Raw genomic sequence first — 24,002 nt, forward strand, 5'->3', positions numbered from 1 at the left:
ATCTGTCCTTCTGCTCCTTGTTGATAAATTATTAAATCAGGGGAATATCCTAGTCTCTCACTAGTATGTACACCTTGCCGTTTATGTGCAGTTGTGGCTGCAAAAATGTGTAAATGGCAAACTCATTAAATCAGGCTCCTGTAGCATATGTGTAGGCCATTGTTATGTGTATGTCAGATGTTAATGATCAAAATAATTGTAAATGTGTGTCATGGCAGAGATTGAAAATACTGATGGCCCAGGTGGCGCAGCAGGAAATTCCGCTAGCACACTCCTCGGTTCGAAACTCGGCGTTGCCACCGGTCGGCTGGGCGTCATCTAGTGGGCATAATTGGCAGTGCCTGCAGCAGACACGTTTCTGCTAGGGCAGGATAGTCGGACTATGTGGGTGAGGTCTTCAAACGCTGTGTAAGGACCCTAATTGGCAGTTAAAGAGGTGCCTGTGCAGAATGCATGGGTGAAAAAAGGGTTCCGCTAAGGGCTGCACGCAGGGTCAGAGGAGGTGTGAGCAGCAATATACCCACCTCAACCGCAATCAGGGATCCCCCAGCAGCAGACGACAAATTGACTAGGGTAAATTGGAAGAAAATGAAAAAAAAAAATACTGATGGATGGATGTGTATGTTGATAATTTTTACAGATACATTAGACTGATCTTATATGTGGTCATGATCAAGCTGGAACACATTACTGACTAAATTTTTTCCATCCTTTTACCATCACAAGTAATGTCAAGGGACAGACACCGAACAATACAAGTTCACGCGAGGTGTGGATTTGTCAAACCAGCTGATTCAGTACTACACAACAGCACAAAACATTCAAACGGTACAGGAAACCTTTTCTTCATTCCTTGGACATTGTTGTCACACGTCTACATTCTCCACAATGAACTTAAGAAACAGTAAAGCATTAACCACAAGATTTAAATGGAGGAGCTTACTGCACAGCTGTGTGATCTGATGCAGAAGACCCCTGTAAAGACAGTCAGTGGTTTTCATATGCCAGTTGCTGGCGCTGGGCTTGTCATTGACCAAAGAATGAAGGCTACTGCTAGACGTGTGTATTGCAGTAAGCAAAAACCCCTAGGAGATGTAACGAGTGTGATGTCTAACTCTGCCCTCAAGGACGGATTAAGGATAGTCTGGGCCCCTGGGCAAATTTATCATGGTTTTGAGCATTTTACTAGGACATTTTTCTTTTTCTGTTATGAATGATTTGTATTGTATCAATTCATCTGCCAGGCTCATGTTCAGATCTGAAGGATATGCTGCAGCGAGTGAGTTAGCCTTTAAAGTGAGCTCACTGTTGGACATATTGTCAGGCATGAAAATAACATCAAATAGCTCAGTTAAGTGTGTGTATGCATTCAAACGGTGGTTGAGACAGGACACAAGCTTGTCAATGACAACATTGAAAGTTTCGATCCGAAACTTGTCCTTTCCGTTAAATGCTACACCTGGCTCTGCACTATCATCAGACATAATTGTGCGCTTCTTTGTACGCTGGAGGTCATGCCTGTACTCTTGGGAGACAGCAGTGGTGACATTTAAAGCTGCCCCTTCAAACACCTCAAAGTTATCTCTCTGTGCTGCCACAAAGTCTCGTAAAGACTAGAGAAGTTGTGTAGCTGTACATATGTCAATATCATGCTTCTGCAGCTGCAGGCTTGTGGCTTGGAACCTCTGTAGTATTGTGTCCCAGAAGTATGCCATGAAGGCCATCTCCAACGTGTCCAATTTGTCACAGAGTGCAGAGGCTTCACTTCGAGTTACACATTTCTCCTCCATATCTTTAGACATATCATTCAATGCCTCTCTCAGTTGTGCATAATATTTCCAAAGAGCCTTAGTTGACTCAGCTTGTGCGCTCCATCGAGTACCTGACAGTGATTTCAGTGTGAGTTTGATATCAGTATCACGGAAAACCTTTCCCCACCTGTGTGTAGATGATGCACAAAATGTGTACATTGCCTGTACAAAGTCAAAAAAACGTCCAGCTTCTGGGCTACTGTCAACAGCATTGACATCAACTAAATTCAGTGAATGTGCTGCACAGGGGACATAACAAATCAAAGGGTTTCTTTGTTTAAGATGAGCTTGGACTCCATTGTACTTTCCCGACATGTTACTTGCATTATCATATGACTGGCCCCTACAGTTGGATAAGTCTAGGCCCAGATTCTCCACCATAGCAACGACACACTCTGCCAAACTGTCCCCACTATGGTTTTCAATAGGCTCAAAAGCTAGAAAACGCTCAACTACATGTCCGTCATTACTAACAAACCTGAAAATAAAAGTAAGTTGGTTCACATGAGCAAGGTCTGGAGTGGAGTCAACTATAACAGAGAAGTATTTTGGCTAGGGCCCAAAAGCATGGCTAGGGGCCCCAAAAGCATGGCTAGGGCCCCCAAGAGGCCCTGTGGTCAAAGTCCCTAATAGTCAGAGGATCCTTAAAATGGAGGGCCCTCGGAAATAAAAATATATTGTATCATAAATGTTGATAGGCATTGCAAAATGTTTTGGGCCAGGGCCCCCCCGGGGCCCCCTGACCTCAAGGGCCCCTGGCCCCACTGGCCCGGTCAGTAATCCAGCCATGTCTGCCCTCAGCTAGACAGCAACTGTTTCGAAGCTTGGCATAATGTGCAGTTCGGATATTAATTTATTAATTTCTCACATAATATTTCCTCAGTACTAATGTGAACTTTTATGCAACTTTTACACTTTTTATTTATTAATATTTCACCCATTTATTGTTTAAATCAGAACACAGCATTTTCAATACACTGTAAAAAGGTTTATACTGTCTCTTTTCTTCTTACACTTTCCAAACTGACAGGTTTAATGGGTGAGAGAGTAATGGGCCATTACCTTTGACAGCAGGAGGGGGAATTGTGTATTCGATTGTGTATTCACACCTAACTGATTGATAAATATGAATAACTCATTAAGATTGAAAAAAGGGTCAAAAAGGTCGTGTTATTTTAATCAATTTAGAAGTAAAAATCACTTACAATTTCTAAAAGCTGTTAACACCAAGGTATAACCAAAGCCCATGCTTACAAAGTTCAAAGCTTTAATGCAAACTTCATAAATGTTTACCATGTTTTTTCACAATATATTTGCACCCTTGAAAAGTCTATGTTTAGAGTTGATTTAAACAAAAATGATAGACTAATGACATTCTTACTGCTCTCATATTATTGTTGCTTAGTTTGTGCTGAATATAAGCATATGTAGCACCCAGGATTAATGTTTGGCCACCTGCCTTTCTCTATGCGCCACTATTGACAAAGCTACTGCCGTTCAGCTGTCGCTGGAACCCCACCACTGTGCCACCTACAGCTCTCGAAAAATCACTGTGCTCTCAAATGCTACCACTTCCATCAGCACGCAAAGTACCTTACCCTTTAGCACCAGTCTGAGTTGCACCGCCACCGGCTGGCCAACTTCTGCACACCTGGCATCATCTGGCTGGCATGCTGCCGGTTAACGGCCAGGAGACAGCTTGCTTCAGCTCGGCGTTAATCTTCTCCTTGCTGTTAAGCTCCTTCTCATCCTAGAAGTGGTTTAAACTTGCCAGTCAGCTTTTCCACCTTCCTCAAACCATCCCACTTCTGACACACAGAACATGGGCTAGGATCTTAAATCATGGCTATACATGCAGATGGTAAATTAACACAAATACACAAATACACAAAAACACGACACAAATTTCACCGTTACATAACATTACACAGTTTAACTTGATACAATCATTAACATACTTACTTTAACATTAATGCTAATATTTACAGTTTTATTTATTTTTTGTAGAGAGCGGTGTGGTGCATCCGGGAAAAATCGAAAGATCGACTGCACCCAGTTCATTAGCCTAGCGAGCTAGCTTCTGGTCACAATGTGTATGTAAAATGATAGACTTAATAAGCAGGCAGGACACAAATGTGCACATCAGATATATTTGTTAAACTAAACAAAATAAGCAAAATATTCAGCTAGCACACCAGTGCAGAGATTCTGAACTCCTTGGTTCGAAACTTGGTGTTGTCACCGGTCGACTGGGCACCATCTAGCGGGCATAATTGGCAGTGCCTGCAGCAGACACGTTTCTGCTAGGGTGAGATGACCGGACTATGTGGGTGGGGTCTTCAAACACTGTGTAAGGACCCTGATTAGCAGATAGAGAGACGCATGTGCAAAGTGCATGGGTAAAAAAGGGTTCCGCTAAGGGCTGCACGCAGGTTGGAGGAGGCATGAGCAGCAATATACCCACCTCGCCTGCAATCAGGGATCCCCCAGCAGCGGAAAACAAATTGACTACACCAAGTTGGGAGAAAATGCATAAATAAAATAGAAAAAAAACACAAAGCAACAGATGAGAGTATAAATCAAATCTAGAAGAAAAACTGTTTATATAAACGCATAACACAATACACACCAAGGAGAAAAACAAAGACAAATACAAACACTATTTAGTAGGGAACAGCTGGCAATAATAAACAACTTTAAAAGAAGGGGGTGACTGGAAGAGTGAAGGGAATGTCAACAAAATCAGAGTTTATGTGTAGTGTCACCTCAGAAACCATGACACCACATCTTAGGTCACTGTTAGATTTGTTGTTTTAGCTATGAGATAATGACCATATACAATTATGTCTCAGTCTCTATATAACAACCAGAAAATACAGTATTCAGAACCAGAAAATTTGTATGCAGTATTAACAAAACAGAAAAAGGGTGTCATGATTGGACATGAAAGGAAAATCCATTAGAAGCCATTAAAATTAGATTAAATAAATATGTAAAAATGAATTATAACAAATAAAAAGTATGAAAAATTTAATTTAATTGAAGTTAATCAAGGAATGGCATTGTTGGTATGGCAGCTTTAAACCTACATACTTCAACTTCAGGTGGGTAAAAAGGTTTATGTCAGAATCAACTCAGGATTAAAACAGAACATGTAGTTAAAATATTTTCACAGTGGGTGCTGTTTCCCCGAAATCACTATGTTCAATGCAGTAATACATGTGGAAAGATGCAAATCTATTGTGGGCCTCTGCAGTTACGATCCTAGAGGGCCAAACCCAGCAGCCAGGTGACCCAACACATTAAAAAAACAGGTCAGCACGTGGGACAGGCAATGAGAGCACCACACTACCCGAGCCCCCATGACCAGTGCCACATACCTCTGGTTTGCAATCAAATGCCTGAGTGAATAAGTATGTTTTTATTGGGACTTGAAGATTGAGATTGTCTAAATCTCTAACAGAGGCAGGGAAATTATTTCAGTAGGATGAAAGACCATGTATAATAATGCTATTCTTCCTGTAATTATTTACTCTAGGATCCAAATGTAGCACTGCTACTATATTTAGTAAATATTAATACATTATAAATAAATAGGCTACACATGCAGATGAACGTCTAATATCAAACTTTCTGGTTCTGCATTTTGAAACAGCTGGAGCTTTTTTATGGATCTTCCAGACCATCCACTGAGTGTATGATTAATGTTTGCAGTTTCAGAGCATTTATTAATTACATGAACAAGTCAGTAGTGGTCAGTCAGATAGAATGTAAACCAAGTGTGACAGTCCATAACACCCACTGTGTTTTCTAGCATATCCAGTAAACTATGATGATCTATAGAATTAAATGCCACACTAAATCTAATAGAATAGAATAGCTTTATTTGTCTATAAATATGCTGTACAGTTAAATCCTTTTTCTGCTCTTTTGGAAGCTGGGGTCAGAGCAAAGGGTCAGCCACTGAACGGTGCCCTTGGAGCCAAGAGGGTTAAGGCCTTGCTCAACAATGGCTGTATAGTAGAGCCTGGATTCAAACCCACAACCTTTCAATTGATAGCCCAAAGCTACCCACTAGACAATCACTGTCCCTAATAGAGCAATAAAAGAAGCACAATCATTATGAAAGTGTTGAGCTGACTGGTCAAGCTGTTCAGGGTCACATGGTGACAGTCATTAATTGTAGTATGTTATCAATAAACAAAGCTGCAGTAGCAGATGTAATAGTGTGTTTAACATCAATATGGTAGACAAATATTAATAAACACAATTTATATATGAAGTGATAGAGATCTGAGATTATTATTATTAACCTTTATTTAACCAGGGAAAATCTCTTTTACAAGTGAGCCCTGGCCAAGACAGCAGCATATAACACAAAAGTTAATCAACAACATATGGAGGATATATACACATGTATACATTTAACAAGAACAAGCATATGTATAAAAATGTGTGACTTTTACTTTAAATTCAGTCAAAGGAATAAACTGCTTTAATTTAAAATGTTTCTGTAAATCATTCCATATAAAAGGTGCACTGTAACTAAATGCTGTCTTTCCAAATTCTGACCGAACTACTGGAACTTCCAATTGTATATAGCTTCTGGATTGTAAGTCATACAAAGACTTGTTTGATGATAAAAATTTAGACAAGTATGGTGGGAGCTGACCAATAATTGCTTTATACACAAAAATGACTAAATGAACTCTCCGTAGTACTGAAAGTGGAAGCCAACCAGTAATTTCATAGAGTTTGCAGTGATGAGTTGAATAACTTGCACGTGTTATAAACCTTAATGCAGAATGATAAACCGAATCTAGGGAGTGCAGTGTTGTCTTTGCATCCAGCATAAAACCTAGATATTTATAAGATGAAGTTAATTCTGTTGGTTTACCGGTAATTAAGTCATTTTGTGGTAAAACAGCAAGGTTGTCTATGTCAATACCAGGAATTAATATTAAATCTAGGGTAAGCTTACAGTAGTGATTAGGTTCAATTACATTTTGGGTGATAACCATGGACTGATGGTTTAGCCTGTTTGTCTGCTTCCAGCTCTAGAAAGTATATTACCACTATCTTCCTCTACACCATAAAGCCTGCCAGCTATGCTGTTTTAAAAGACATAGAGGCCTTACCTCAAAGTAGACCAGCCATCTACAAAAGCAATGTTAAGTACCATTTACATCCAGCAGTTTAGCAGCAATAACCTGCTGTAGGTTTTTGCCACTGAGCACACTCCTTCGCTCGGACATCAATACTAAGAGGCTCTTATCAGGTTTCTTAGCAAGTGAGTTACTAAGGAGGGAATACCTATTAGACACATGGACCTGAAAAGTTTGGTGCTTAGCCCTCTGGCTGTCGCAGAGACGTCACCAATTCACCCCACTGTGAGGGCTCTCATTGTCCAACGCTGCATGAAGAAATGCAGCCTAAGACTGTATTATGCAAGGATAAAGCATTTTTGTAGAAATGCAGCCAGGATCTCTTGGCCAGAGCTTATCTCAAAGGGGCCGAAAAAACAGTGAAAACATGTTGTTCTCAGATAAATCATTATTTCCACTTGTTTTGGGTAAAAGAATATATGACTCTGCACCAAAGATGTTGTTATACAACCTATCCCAAATCAATGCAATAAATAATCTGTAAATGCTTTTCACATGATTTGTCAGTGTGTTTGTGTAAAATTGTGCACATTAGGTCAAAAGAAATTAATGATAGATATTCAATATTGATCTGGCTTTCTGGTAAATATAAATTAAAACCAATGATTTAAAAAAAAAAAAAACCTTTAACCTTTATATGGGTAGCGAACTCAGCATCTCAAGGTGGATGGATATAAGAAGAAAGAAGAATAAGATGACTGGAGTTACCTTTGAATTGTGTGCTCTTTAATTAATAATATAAAATACACTTAAAAGGTGAAAGTCATCTTTTATTGCACAATAAAAGATCACAGACCATGTTTTAAATTGTGTGATTGGTCCACATGGAAATACGATAGCTATTTAAACAAAATAAAAACACAACCATACTCATTGTGGACTTAGTAGACCATTATTTTTGTAGTAATGTACAAAACAGAAATGATGCATTGTTCAGCATGACTAAGAACTTACAGTACTTGCACTGAACACTGGCCATCACCAAAAAGATTTGCAATCTGTTGAAAATTTGGACAAAGAGCATGCATAGAACCTTTTCCGCACAGCTAGGCTTAACCAATTCACATTCAAAAGATCTAACTCGGGTTGTTTTAATATATTTTTGAGTATTTCTTTTAGCCAAGATGTAAAGAACACTCGTCTGAGAAGCCTTCAGGCATATTCCAGAAAAACAAAGTCTTTGTTTGTAAGTTAAAAACTGGAAATGCAAGCTAGCTAAAGTAGTAAAAACAACCAGACAACTCTATTTACTATGTAAATGTGATGTATTACTATTAATGGCAACCATGTTTCTGAGTAACACTAAACAATTCTACTATGTACTAATTGAATGATAATGGCAAAAACATACTAAACACAAATAAAACCAGCATTTATACTACACCTGCTTTAAAATGCACAGCAGCCAAAGTTGCTTTTGGCAAACATGAATTGCACGTTAGTGCTTGGAACAGATCTGTGTATGAAAACAACCCGAAAACAACTTTTTAACTGAATGTTTAAGCAAAAAAAGTTGGCACACAATGCACACAGATGGACATTTTTATGTACATACTGAAATACAGATAAATACTGGCAAGACAGTGGATTACAATAAAAATAAATGATGCGTGTTCAATATTAACAAAAAGGTGCAGGGAAAAACAGTGTTATCATAAAATATAAAGTAAAAAAATGTGGGACTAAAGTGTTTTTGACTCTTGTAATATTTTGGATAAAACATTTTTTTGCAAAAAAACTACATAAATAAAATTTGGTACATTAAAACCCACAACTGCCATGACAAGAGATAAACTATGTGATTAGTAGTAACTTCAAAATAACTATAGTGTAACATAAATATTTAAGTGAAACTAGACAGAAATAATAACTACAGCTACTTCATGTTTGCTTTAGCACCAATCATTAGGCTTTGTGATGTATCTTAATCTAAAGATGAATGGTCATCGTTTTACACAAAAAATCCATTATTATTTTTCATCAGTTAATTGTATGAGGTGTGACAGGCTCAGTTTATATTGATCCTGACAGTGTGTTCTTTTCATGAAGACAGAACCTTAACTTTGCTGTTATAAGTATTGTATATAAGTAGTATTTTATATAAGTGGTTTACAATTGCTGTATTGGTAATCTGATGCATTTTTCCTGTTACTTTCCAGTTGCCATGCTTGTGGCCAACATTTAGGACATTAGCAGTGACTGGCATAAAGGGGTGCAACAAAAGACCCTAAAAACCGGCAGACCCAGCTGTGTTTTAAAAATGAGTAAGTTTTAAAATTATGTTCACGTTGCCATATTTCAGTTTCTTTTCTGACTTCAAGTTTAGTACTTTTATAAACAAATCCCACCACTTCAATATAACTTTACTCAAGAACTAAAGAAATAAGATATAATATTGTATTCATAACAAATACAACAAAGATCCCAGCTGTAGCTAATGAATGTAATTTAGACAAGCGCTCCCCAACCTTTTTTGCACCATGGACTGGTTTCATATAAGATAAAATTTCACGGGCTGACGGGGGCAGGAGGATTCAAAATAGAATAAACCCTACTGCTAACAAATTAACTTTTTTTCCCACCTGGGGGAGATATGAGATGATAAACACCCATGTTTTGGAAATAGAAGCAGTGTTTTTATTGCTGATGTAGCGATCTCTTATTTATTTATTCTTTCTGTGCGGGACCACTGATTTAGACAGCACCCAGAACACTGAAAAGCAAAATCAAGAAATTATCTAACAGCAAATTAAAACTTCAATATTTATAGCCTAATGTAGGGCTGCTCTTGTGTTTAAATGTAAGTAAAATGTACAAATAATAATGTGGAAAATAAATGCAATTATTTTTATAATAAAAAAATGTGATTGCTCTGCACTAAAAGCCAATACCATAATCAATACCATTATCAATACCATAATCATGAAAATCAATGTCAGTCTCAGGCTACAGAGTACATGTAGAAAAAGAAACAGTATTCTCGTTTACTTTCAACAGAATAGCTAACATAGGGAAATTTTAATGGGGTTAGGTAGTTTACTTTCAATTTACACCATTATCATTTCCACTTGACAATGAACAACACTGAACAAGAAAGAATATACTCTTTCAAACAAGCCATTATTCATCAACCAGAAAATTGATTGTGAAATGAGTGACCAAGTGTTTACCTTAAAAAGGTACTTCTAATAATTACTTTGACATACTGTATACTACCCAGCATCAACATGAAACACTAATGTTTAAAATGCTTAATAAGCCGATACAAAATAGTACTTTAAAACAAAATAACAAGAAAAGAAAAAAATACCACATATAAAAATGTATGCACATGTATAACTGATGACTGGCAAAGCAAAAAACAAACAAACAAACAAAAAACAAAAACAAAAAAAAACAAGCAAGTTACAGTATAGCACCCTAATCACAACGGTTTTGACAAGAAGTGATATGAATATGTATGAGTTTCCATACACTCACAGACAAGACAATAAAAGAAATAAAATGAAATACAGTTTTAGGTAAACATTCACCAGAAAAGCTGTGTGCAAAATCTTCTCAAATCCAAAGTAAAAAAGTGATGATAATAAAGACCAAGAAGTAATACAGTCTATAAGTGAATACAAAACGACCCTGTTGTGAGATTTAAAGAAAAACTGTGAACAAAAGTCCACCTAGTGTACAATATGGGTAAATACAAGCTAACTTTTGCTAATGTGCTAAATGTACACTATTTTAATAATATGCTGTGGCATATTGGCAAAAGGAAAGATTGTACTTGTAAACAAAAGTAACAGCAGTATACAACATATACATCAAGATGTTAAAAACAATCCTCAAGAGATACGACTTTACTTTCAGATGCATCAGATGAGAAAAAAATCTTTGTACGGAATCCTTCTGCCCAAGAAACATAATTACCCTGGGCCATTTGTACTGTACATGGGACTAAACACAGCAATTACACGTCTTAATTAATTTTACAACTAGTGTTTACATGGATGACACATTTACACAGATGTACTAATGTACTCAGGAGTGTTTCAATGAAATGGTATTTAATTCAAGTGACATTGTGGGAACATAAGAAACTAAATTTAAATTGATCATGATTTGATGGGATTGTTCTTTGCCATCATGTGCTTTGCAAAGCAGTGTTTATTCTCTAATTTTTTTAATTTTAATTGTACAATAGCACTAACTTTTGTATGAACCTGGGTTTATATAGTTGTTCCAATAGTAGTTTCCAATAGAATGTATGTGTAGCAGCAAGCAACTACAGAAGAAGCTTTGTTGTCAATTAACAGGAACATGAGCAATTCAGCCAATGATGCACTTAACAAAACTGGACTGTTAATATAATCTGTATAAATATTTCTATGAACATAATTAGTTCTCACACATAGAATTATGTAGCAGCATGAAACACATTTCGAAATGCCCATAGTGGGCAGTGAACACGCCATACTAAAAAGTGAAACTTAACAGTTTTCTGTAACAGTAAGGAAATGGTTAATGATTCATTTGCTGCAGAACCACTTTTTCTGCATTTATTTTATAAATTCAAAATGAGAAAAAAATAGTAATTGCTGTATGTGCAAGGGTTTTGACAGTCAGTTTTAAAAATTAAGAGCTTACTTTTTAGAAGTTAAGAATGAGGAATACTCATGCAGGTCAAGAATTCTGATTAGAGATTGTCAGATAATTATAATTCCAAAGAATCAACAGAATTTTAAACCTTGTACTAACACTCACGAGGCATTGGCTTATCCAAGCCGCTGATTTGAGAAATTTGGAAAAAAAACCAAGCTAAATGATGGCAGGAAGACCATTAAAAAATACTGATTAAACCAGAGCCGAAATTCTGAACTCCTCAGTTCGAAACTCGGCGTTGCCACTGGTCGGCTGGGCACCAACTAGCGGGCAGTGCCTGCAGCAGACACGGTTCTGCTAGAGCGAGATGACAGGACTATGTAGGTGGGATCTTCAAACGCTGTGTAAGGGACCCTGATTGGCAGATAGAGAGATGCCTGTGCAAAATGCATAGGTGAAAAAGGGTTCCGCTAAGGGCTGCACACGGGTCAGAGGAGGCGTGAGCAGCAATATACCCACCTCGACTGCAATCAGGGATCCCCCAGCAGCGGAAGACAAATTGACTACACTAATTTGGGAGAAAATGGGAGAAAATGCATAAATAAAATAGAAAAAAAAAATACTGATTAAGAAATAAAACTCGCTTCTAGTTCACATCTTGCACTGTTCAAAAACAAACCTCTGTTTTATTAAGAAATAGAAGTTATGGGAAGATTAATGGGAAGATTACTGGGAAGATTTGGACTGATTAAGATTAAATAGAATTTTTACAATCACCAAAGGTTTGGAGAAAAAAAAAAAAAACCTTAACGGTTATTCATAAAGGCACAGAAAACAATGCACAGGTAGATGGAAGAATTGATTCCACTAAACATCAGCAAACCAAATATAATACAGTCAGTCAAAAACAGATTGGCTTCAACACGACAATAATATAAAACAACTTAAAACCAACCTCAAAAAAGGCAAGCTAAAGCTTTTGAAATGGCCCGAACAGTTCCCTGACTTTAAACATGATCTTCTTTAGCTGATTGAATATAAAGTAACGTGAAACAGCATTTGCAGAAAACATAAAGTAAAACTGCACCACAATTGTTGTGTTGACCTCTTTTTCAAAATTGATCAAATTTGTACCTGGTCCTAAGCTTTGCATACAACTGCTTAATGACAAAACACATAATGTAGAACAGTGTTAAAAACTTAAGCCATGGGTCTGTTCGCAAACCTAGTGAGCTGCCTTGCTGTCTCACTGCCTACATAGGGAGCCGCCTAAAATAGTTTTTCTTGTTTATTAGGATTTTAACGTCATGTTTTACATTTTTGGTTATATTCATGACAGGAACGGTAGTTACTCATTACACAAGGTTCATCAGTACACAAGGTTATATCAAACACAGTCATGGACAATTTTGATTCTCCGATTCACCTCACTTGCATGTCTTTGGACTGTGGGAGGAAACCGGAGCACCTGGAGGAAACCCACGCAGACACGGGGAGAACATGCAAACTCCACACAGAAAGGACCCGGACAGCCCCACCTGGGGATCGAACCCAGGACCTTCTTGCTGTGAGGCAACAGTACTACCCACTTAGCCAACGTGCCACCTGAGCTGCCCAAGTAGAGAGGATTCTAGTAAGTCATTGACTTATAAGTCAGGTTATTCAAATGCACTACTTAGACAGCGATTCCATCAGTTTTCGCTTACTAAGCTAATACAATTAGCATCATGCCATTCAAACCAATGGGATGAGGTGGCACAATGCGCTAGCATGTTAATTAACATCTCCCTCCGTGTACCAAAAACGGTTAAATTCGCCGATAAGCCCAAATTTGCAATTAAATGACACTTGCACAAGTTTATACAAATTAAAAATCAATAATAATTTATTTGTATTTGAAAATAACTGCATCCATCCGCCATATTTGATATTTTTTGGTGAGAAAAGTTGTGCCGCACTGAATGCTGGGATTGCCTTCAGCGCTGAGGAAGCATCGGATGCTCCCTTGTTATTCTGTTAAAATACCGTTCAAATTTAAGGTGCCTTATTAAGGAGCATTTTAAGGATTCTAAGAATTCAAACAGCCTCCTTCTCGGTGCTAAAATGCTGTCTATGTAGAGAGCTCACTAGGTTTTCGAACACACCCCATGTTATGTTTAGTTGAAGAGATGTGCCACTGACCGAAAATGAACAAATATCAAATCTGCAAGGCTTCTCAAAGGATAAAATGTTTTTGTTTACCTTACTCCAAGTTAATTGGTCTAAAGAAAGAAAAACATGGCCACTCTATAACCACAAGATTAAGTTTTACTGCTGATTAACAATGCATTTCAGTCTTTCTAAAACCAGAGGCTTCATCCCTGTCTGCATATCACTGTCCTAATTAGTATTCCAATAATTCGGCATATTATTTAGTACATTACATAATTTAAGCAGCAGAGTTGAAGCTTCACCTACACCAGTTTACACATTTGTTTGCTAAACAATTACTGCAGAGGTGGGAAGAGATTTGGGGCATTTCTGATTCAGAGTGACTTGTGCAAGCTGCCCCCTCATCCCCATGTGAAGTGTCTTTTAGACCGTCCAGCGGCATCTTATTTCTGTACGAATGGTAGCATAAAGCAGCCTTAAGTCTGCCCTATCTGACCAGATCAGGTCAAGTCAGATTATATTACTGCCATGCCAAGGTGACATTCTTACACTGAAAGTGATGCTTATTGGGCATTATTGTAGTACTGGGAGATGAAATTGTGTGCATGCTGTTTACTGTGTTTTTTTAAGCAAACACCTTGAAGGAGTTACGCAATTCACCTGTTTCATTTACGCAGCGAATCTATAAACATTAACAAGTGGATAAATGAAGTTCTTTACAGAAACATTTACCAACACAATACACAAATATACTTTTGCTTAGGCGGGGAGAGCTGAGTCTATAACACATCCTGTGTAACGTCTGAGTGTTTGTCTTTTGGCACAGACATGCTGGGCTCCAATGTTTTTATTACTCCATCCTTACTTTCCTCTGTTGCTTTCTCAACCTCACTGCTCTTGTCAGTATCAACCACAGCTAAAGAGCCACAGGTGTCACGACCACCAACCTCCACTGCTGGCATGATTTCTTCTAATCTGCCATCTTTATGCTTGCATTCTGATGTCTCTTTCTTTCTCAACCCCTTTCTCCCTCCATCATCTTCCTCTAAAAAGACTTTGTTTCCATCCACCCCTTCTTCATCCCTAGCTTTCTTTCTCTTCCTCTTTGGACTTCCAGTGCTATCTGCTGCCGGCACCGCTGGAAGTGCCATTATACTGCCATGCGGTAGGAACATATGTGGGTACAGCAGTCCATGAGGCATGCCAGGGATCAAAAATGGGTTGAAGGCCAAATGGCTCCCAGTGCTTGTAATGCTAGCAGTACTGCTAGTAATTGATGGGTTGGCAGCAACAGCGAACATTCTTTTCTCCCCCTCCCTTTGCGTTCTCTCCTCTGTATTTTGTTTCTCGGTACTAGACTCGGGGCTGGCTGTCTCTTTGGTAGCCGCATTGCTGGAGCTGTCAGCTGGGCTCGGGGATAAGGCCACAGTGGCGGAGGATGTGGAAGTGACTGTTGCTATGCTGGAGGAGCTGGCAGATGTACATATTGTAGGGGATGCTGTAGATGATGCTGGGTTTATCATCCCACTTATATGAGATCCATACATGGGTGATTGCATGGCTGGCATGCTATGGAGCATCATGGGAAGAATACCCAGGCCATTTTTAGCATCTTCTCCAGGTAGTGCAGGAGCAAAACCAGGTGGAAACCCCATCAGGCCGCTTATAGGAATGCTAGGGACATTTCGCAGGTTAGGTAAGCTAACCAAGTCCATGCTACCAATAAGTCCACTGTTCATAAAGAGAGGTCCCATGCCAGCAGGGAGCTCAATAGCTTTGGGAATCTCACTACGCGGCCTCCTGCCTCTCCGGCGTGTGGCTGGATCCCGAGTCACTGGCTCGGTAAGAATCCGTGTAAACTTTCCTTCTGGGAGAAAACCCTAAAAGAATAAAACAGGGCATCACTGTTAATCCTTAATGATCCATAAAGTCACTTAACAAAGGACAAGATAAGGACAGCTATTTAACATTTATGAGATTAAAACTATATGGCCAAAGGTATTTGGACACCCGACCTATTAGTGACCTCAGTTGTTATTGCTATTAGTGTTAATGATACAAGTGATTTTTCAGCTGTAACATCAACCACCCTTCTGAGAAGACATTTAATTATGTCTGTGGGAATTTGTGCTCATACACTGAAAAGAGCATTTGTATGGCAGAGCACTGATGTTTAAATAAAGCCTTAATTTATTATACAGTTCATTCCAAAGCTGCTCAGTGGAGCTGAAGTCAGGGCTTCAAGCAGGCCACTGGAATTAAACAACATTTTTGTTTGTCCCTTTTGTTTTTTTACAAGCGACCCACATTTTGTCCCATATTTTTGAAGCGACCCAGGCAACACAAGCAATGCATCTTATTTGCTCTGTGGTTTACAAGATGTAACATAAAGCCTCCACAAGGGGGCATTCCTGTAAGTAAGTTTATTTAATTATTATTATTTTTCTTTTTTCTGCTCACGACCCTCCCAGGGACTAAACCTGTTCTAGATTTTGCTTTGTGCACAGAAGCGCAGTAACTCTAGAACAGGAATAGGGCTTCCGTAAATGAATGCAGCAATATAATTGGGTTATTACACCTGTTAGCAATTGCTGTAACTGAAACACATGAATTCAAAAATTTAAAGTGGCGTCCCAATACTTTTGTCCAGATAGTGTAGAATAAATAATAGTATAAAATGTGTAATAAACAGCATTATTAGAACATGCTGATACGAACTCACTGAATGCTTAACAACATCTGCCCAATCAGGAGCCACAAAGTATTCTGAGTTTATATCCAGCCACTGAGAAAGCTCCTTTATTGCTGGGGCCAAAGCACCACCCAGCTAGGACCAGAAAAACACAAAAACAACAAAGCAATAAAACCTTAATAACATTTGTTTGCTCACTCTCATTTAATATGATTAAGTACAGTACTTACCCTGCGACCTGTACCCTTGTGCACCACTGGAACTCTCTCCTCTCCTGTCAAAGAGCTTACATCTAATTTGGTAGGATCTTTACAGCGATGTCTCCTCTGCTTCGGACGTTCTGTAAAACCATGCAGCATGCCTGCAGTCTTTGATTGACAGGGGCATAAAGGTGTGGGAAATTAATCAGCTATTACAAATCACTTCATATTAAATAACATTAACATACACCGATCAGCCATAACATTAAAACCACCTCTTTGTTTCTACACACATTGTCTATTTTATCAGCTCCACTTACTATATACACTGCCTGGCCAAAAAAAAGGGTCACCACCTGGATTTAACTAAGCAAATAGGTAAGAGCCTCCCATTAGATAATTACTGCATGGGTGATTATGTTTCAGCTGGCAACAAGTTATTTAACCCTAACTGAAAACCTATCTCATTTGTTAAACAACCATGTCGAAAAACACATCCTGTGGTCGTGGAAAAGATGGTAATCTGTTTCAGAAGGGTCAAATTATTGGCATGCATCAAGCAGAGAAAACATCTAAGGAGATTGCTGAAACTACTAAAATCGGGTTAAGAACTGTCCAACGCATCATTAAAAAGTGGAAGGACAGTGGGGAAACATCATCTTCGAGGAAGGAATGTGGTCGGAAAAAAATCTTGAATGATCGTGATCTGTGATCACTTAAACGTTTGGTGAAATCAAATGGTAGAAAAACTACAGTAGAACTCAGGGATATGTTTAATAGTGAAAGTAAGAGCATTTCCACATGCACAATGCGAAGGGAACTCAAGGGATTGGGACTAAACAGCTGTGTAGCCTTAAGAAAACCACTTGTCAGTGAGGCTAACCGGCAAAAATGGCTTCAATTTGCTAGGGAGCATAAAGAGTGGACTCTGGAGCAATGGAAGAAGGTCATGTGGTCTGATGAGTCCAGATTTACCCTGTTCCAGAGTGATGGGCGCATCAGGGTAAGAATAAGTGGTCCAAATCTCCCATCATCAATACAGGATCTTGGGGAAAAATTCATGCAACTCTGGACAGAAATAAATGTTGTGACATTGCAGAAGCTTGTGGAAACGATGCCACAGTAAATGCATGCTGTAATCAAAACTAAAGGCAGTCCAACGAAATATTAGAGTGTGTGACCTTTTTTTTGGCCAGGCAGTGTAGAAGCAGTTTGTAGTTCTACAATTACTGACTGTAGTCCATCTGTTTCTCTGCATGTTTTGTTAGCCCCCTTTTATAAAGTTCTTCAATGGTCAGGACCCCTACAGGAACACTACAGAGCAGGTATTATTTGGGTGGTAGGTCATTCTCAGCACTGCAGTGACGGTGTGTTAGTGTGTGTTGTGCTGGTATGAGTGGATAAGACACAGCAATGCAGATGGAGTTTTTAAACACCTCACTGTCACTGCTGGACTGAGAATAGTCCACCAACCAAAACATCCAACCAACAGCGCCCAGTGGGCAGCATCCTGTGACCACTGATGAAGGTCTAGAAGATGAACAACTCAAACAGCAGCAATAGATAAGCGATCGTCTCTCACTTTACATCTACAAAGTGGACCAACTAGGTGTTGGCGTGTCCAATAGAGTGGACAGTGAGTGGACACAGTATTTAAAAACTCCAGCAGCATTGCTGTGTCTGATCCACTTATACCAGCACAACACACAATAACACACCACCACCATGTCATTGTCGGTGCAGTGCTGAGAATGACCCACCACCTAAATAATACCTACTCTGTGGTGGTCCTGTGGGGGTCCTGACCATTGAAAAACAGGGTGAAACAGATGGACTACAGTCAGTAATTGTAGAACTACAAAGTGCTTCTATATGGTAAGTGAAACTGATAAAGTGGACAGTGAGTGTAGAAAAAAGGGGGTGGTTTTAATGTTATGGCTGATCGGTGTATATTTAAATATTTCATGTTTTGTCTCATCAAACATTTAATTTGTTAATATACACCCATTCCTGCATTTCATGCCTGCAACCCATTCCAAAAGAGTTGGAACGGTAAAAAACTTTACCACACTTAGTCACTTAAAAGACATTTTGGCACCAAATAATTCTTTGCGTGTTCAATTATATCAGCTGTCAATAAATTGACTGATCTTTGATACTTTGCCCATTTTTGCTCCTCAAAGACTCATTACAAGAACTACGTTTTTTTTTTCTTTTTTACCATTACTAGCCCTAAATCGCCCCTGTCCCAGCTTTTCGGAATGTGTTTCAGGCCTGAAATGCAGGTATGGATGTGCATTAACAAATAAAATGAAGCTGACCAGAAAACATGAAATGTATGTAAAAAAAAAAGAGATGTAAAAAACATTGTTTTGCATTTTACATACTGTCGCAACGTGTACTGATTTGGAGTTGTACTATAGAATAGGCAGTAATAAGACATGGAAAGAACATGCAAACTCCACACAGAAAGGACCAGGACCGCTCCACCTGGGAATCGAACCCAGGACCTTCTTGCTGTGAGGCGACATTGATACCCACTGAGCCACCATGCCGCCCCCTTTTTGGGGTTGTACATGTAACATGTTACTGTTCTTCATTACTGCCATCTAATAAACCTTTAAGCCTTTTTGATATGAAACTTATCACGCAGTATCTACGACTAATAAGGGCTCGATTTAGTTTAAAAAGTCTGTCAAAATTTGCATCCCCTACATAGTGCACTACCTAGTGTGTCAAAATTTGCCTTCCCTACATAGTGCACTACCTAGTGTGTCAAAATTTGCATCCCCTATATAGTGCACTACCTAGTGTCAAAATTTGCATCCTCTATATAGTGCACTACCTAGAGTGTCAAAATTTGCATCCCCTATATAGTGCACTACCTAGAGTGTCAAAATGTGCATCCCCTATATAGTGCACTACCTAGTGTGTCAAAATTTGCATCCCCTATATAGTGCACTACCTAGTGTGTCAAAATGTGCATCCCCTATATAGTGCACTACCTAGTGTGTCAAAATTTGCATCCCCTATATAGTGCACTACCTAGTGTGTCAAAATTTGCATCCCCTATATAGTGCACTACCTAGTGTGTCAAAATTTGCCTTCCCTACATAGTGCACTACCTAGTGTGTCAAAATTTGCATCCCCTATATAGTGCACTACCTAGTGTGTCAAAATTTGCATCCCCTATATAGTGCACTACCTAGTGTGTCAAAATTTGCCTTCCCTACATAGTGCACTACCTAGTGTGTCAAAATTTGCATCCCCTATATAGTGCACTACCTAGTGTGGCAAAATTTGCCTTCCCTACATAGTGCACTACCTAGAGTGTCAAAATTTGCATCCCCTATATAGTGCACTACCTAATGTATATAAACTACTGTCTTGTAGAGCACAGAAATAGGCATTTACTATTTGATATGGCAGATAAACTCAAACATCATCATGACTCAGTATGCCAGTTCTGGTTGAAATAAAAAGTACAATTTGAAAAAATTGACTGAAAGGTTAGTGTGTCCGATACATAAACACATCATTTTCACCTTAACCACAAAGCTACCACTACCTAAAATGATCAGTTTTCATGAACTGTATCACAAACCAACTACATGATGTTTAAATCAAATACCAACTATTTATATGATTTTGTTTTTAATTTAGCTAAAAAAATGTACAGGAAATACAAGGTGCTTAGACTAATTATGTATGCATAAGCTCCCTTTAAAACCTTAGTAAGGTATGTTACTGACCGTTTGGAAAGCAGGGAGATCTATTCTGTAGCTGGTGTTCTGTCTAAGCCATTCCGACAGGCCTTTACTGGTTGCTTCACTGTCCATACTCATGCTAGGTGACTCTGTGAGGGGCAGGACAGAAGGGGAAATGGTGGAGCTATCAGGATGAGAAGAGGTAGAGGACACAACTGGGTGGCTGATACTCTCTGGTTGCCCCTTAAAAAAAAGAAATTCACCAAAATAAACTTCATTTCACTTGAGAAAAAAAAAAATCAACTTCTAAACTATTTCTTCATGTCCCTTACCTTTTGTTTAGATTTGTTTGTGTCTCTGTCCTTAAAGAACCCCAGGTCAGAGACATCTACATTTCTCCTCCGACCTCTCCTCCTCCTCATTATGGACTCATCACGACAAAGACTACCATTAACAATCTGCCCTGTAACTGGATGTATAAGTCCTGCTTGCAGAATGCCAGTCATATCAAAGCCCATTGCTCCTTGAATGGAACTTAAGCTAGGCATCTTAAGAGGTCCTGACTGGACAGTATGGGACTCGTGACTCATGGAGCCTGTGTCCCTACCAAATGCAAGGTCTGTAGCTTTGGACAGATCCATAGCAGCATCTTGCCAGCCATTAACAAAAAGTGTTTCTCCATGATGAGGAATGCCAAGTTGAATCTTTTCTCTAAGACTACTTGGTTTGGGAGGACCCTCTGTCTCAAACTCGAACCCACACCTGGGATGCTTGAGCTCGGAAAGGAATGCTGGAGTTACCAACCGTTCCTGGAGAGAAAATAAAGAAGCACATTGTTTAAAACAACATTTTCAGTTGCACTTTATTAGTTTTGTTAGATGATAAAAGAAAACAAAGATTACAGTTGACTGGATTGGAGAATTTACTGGCCCAATTGTGGGTTCTTACAGCAGTGTATCTGAAGAAGAACAAGGACATTGGACAAAACATTGGGTGTTGGACTTTGGAACCTTCATTCTGTGCTAACTGTTGTTTCTTATCTGCTTACATTTTATGACAGCTTAACAATAGACATGTTGCTTATCTCTGTTCATTAGACTGAGGAAGAACAAGGAACATCACATTGGATGTTGGACTTTGGAACCTACATTCTGTGCTAACTGTTGTTTCTTATCTGCTTACAACATTTTATGACAGCTTAACAACAGACATGTTGATTATCTCTGTACTTTAGACTCCCAGCCTCACCTCAAGCACCAACATAACAATTTAACATCTTTAATGCACAAGCAACATAATACTAATATGCAAGTTATATCAAGCATAAAATAAATTTTTTCCATAAGTCTTAATTACGTTGTACATAACTTTCTGGCCATTTCATAACCAACACCTACCAAACAGACTTTGTATGTTTTTATCATCTCTTGCTTTGAACACTTTGTGGTCCCACCTTTACCCACTGACCAGATATTATTTGGCTGGTGGACCACTCTCAGCACTGTAGCCACATGGTAATGATATGGCTGTGTGTTTTCATAAGCGTCATAGATGCAGCAGTGTTTAAGATTATCGGACCACTACTTCTAGTTGCTTTTTTTTTGGCAGTTTTTCATTGTGCCTCAATTACATCTAAACTGGGACAATGTAAAACTATGGCTTTATTGCACAGTTACAAAGCTGTAACCAGTTACCTTGTGTATATGTGGTAATGAGGGTGGAATGTTGAAGTTAAGGTTCTGAGGTAGAGGTATTCTGGCAGGCGGCAACCCGACTCTCGGCTGAGCGCTGTTGCGTACGCAGACGTTGGACACTGTGTTAGGGGATTCATACTGCTGGTTGGAAGAAGGCCACTTCCCCTTTAAGATGGCGTGGCAAATACTGTCAATGCGATTGATAATTACTCTGTCCTATGTAAAGTAAAAAACAAAGAACAAAAGTTCAGTCATAAAACAGAGTGAATGAAATTCCAGAAACTGACACTTTTATACGAGATGCAAAATATAACAAACCTTGGGCCACTCTGAAAATGAGTAATGTGCCTTCTCCTGAAGCAGCTGAGCAATGGTTGGTTCCCTTAGATCATGGAGACTGTCTGTTATCTCACATACAGGTGTTGGAATCTGTGGTGCCTCAACAAAACCATCTCCCAATAAATCTAAAAACACATAAACAACAAAAGCCTATTTACTGATGACTGTTTTAACAGTGCACTTTGCAAATATTACATTTATGTACACACAGGCCCTGGCCAAACTGTGTTCTTCTACAACCCTAGAAATGTAAACACTGGTGCAGACATACAATGCACAAGTCTTCAAGAATTGTGGAATGTCTGGGAAAATAGGATGGTTTGTTTGTTTGTTTATTAGGATTTTAACGTCATGTTTTACACTTTGGTTACATTCATGACAGGAACGGTAGTTACTCATTACACAAGGTTCATCAGTACACAAGGTTATATCGAACACAGTCTTGGACAATTTAGTGTCTCCAATTAACTTCACTTGCATGTCTTTGGACTGTGGGGGGGAAACCGGAGCACCCGGAGGAAACCCACGCGGACACGGGGAGAACATGCGAACTCCACACAGAAAGGACCCGGACCACCCCACCTGGGGATCGAACCCAGGACCTTCTTGCTGTGAGGCGACAGTGCTACCCACTAAGCCACCGTGCCACCCAAGTGGGATGGTAAAACTTTTGGAAAAGCATTCACCACACAAAAACAAAATACATACAGTCAACTGCCAGTATCCATAGGGATTCAGGACCCCCCAAAAATCCCATATAACCTACACAAATCCTTTCATTTATTTTAAATCATCTTTAGATTATAGTAATACCTAATACAATGTGAAGCATACCCACTTTCCACATCCATGCTGGCCAGAAAAAGTGGGCAGTTATACTAAATATGTTGTCCTCTTTGAACCACACATCAAAGCATTCCCTGTGGCTCATCAAAAGGTACTCACTACACCTAAGCTAAATCCACCACTTAGCTCTGAGTCTTAGTCTGCCTCAATAGCACCTGCCTGTCTTTTCCCACTAGCTCTCCTGAGTCTAGGGCTGCAACGATTAGTCGACGTAATCGATAACGTCGACTATAAAAATTTGTCGACGTGGAATTTCATTGTCCACGCGTTGTTATTATTGCAATGCACTAAAGGGACTGCAGGGGGCGCAGCATCGCTTCCATGGCGCAGCGGGGAGTTTATGAAGACAGAGAGGTAAGATAAAGAGACCGAAACTTTCTAAAGTATTTCAGCCAAAATAACCCAAAGAAACGAGCTGGACACAGACACTACAGAGCAGAGTTATGGTTTCACGCCAGCACTACGTTATTCCGGTAAGTTTTTACACCGCTTTGTGCTTTAACCAACGTAGTTAAATGTTAATGTTTGTTAATGCTAGAGTACTTGTCGGAAAACTATCTAAGAGATCGCTATTTTTCAGGTTTGTTTCAGGTTTGCTAGCTAACGCATTAAGTGCAATAGTTAATCAGTCATTTATATGAGTAACGTTATATAACTTAACATTATAGCCTAACGTTACCCTGTCTCGTCTTCCATATTTTTTGCTCTCGTTAATGAGCATTCATTCTAAATAATAAGCCTCCTCCACTTAATGATAGCTAGTTAGCTCAGCAGATAATTCAGTTAAGATATTTAACCTTTTAT

At 39.0% G+C, this 24,002-nt stretch overlaps 1 protein-coding gene across 1 annotated transcript in view; it reads right to left on the reverse strand.

Annotated features, from left to right (window-relative positions):
• Positions 1-14,455: 14,455 nt before the first annotated feature.
• Positions 14,456-24,002, reverse strand: part of chd6 (chromodomain helicase DNA binding protein 6) — a 117,769-nt gene continuing 108,222 nt past the window's right edge. Inside the window, exons 33-39 of the mRNA XM_062997563.1 lie at positions 22,332-22,477; positions 22,014-22,229; positions 20,652-21,128; positions 20,365-20,562; positions 16,643-16,780; positions 16,443-16,547; positions 14,456-15,600 (exon numbers count right to left, since the gene is read on the reverse strand). Of these exons, the coding sequence (XP_062853633.1) occupies positions 14,500-15,600; positions 16,443-16,547; positions 16,643-16,780; positions 20,365-20,562; positions 20,652-21,128; positions 22,014-22,229; positions 22,332-22,477 (2,381 nt within the window). The 3' untranslated portion in view covers positions 14,456-14,499. The remainder of the gene's footprint in view (positions 15,601-16,442; positions 16,548-16,642; positions 16,781-20,364; positions 20,563-20,651; positions 21,129-22,013; positions 22,230-22,331; positions 22,478-24,002) is intronic.

Source organism: Trichomycterus rosablanca, chromosome 6, assembly GCF_030014385.1.
Source record: "Trichomycterus rosablanca isolate fTriRos1 chromosome 6, fTriRos1.hap1, whole genome shotgun sequence".
Classification (NCBI taxonomy): Eukaryota; Metazoa; Chordata; class Actinopteri; order Siluriformes; family Trichomycteridae; genus Trichomycterus; species Trichomycterus rosablanca.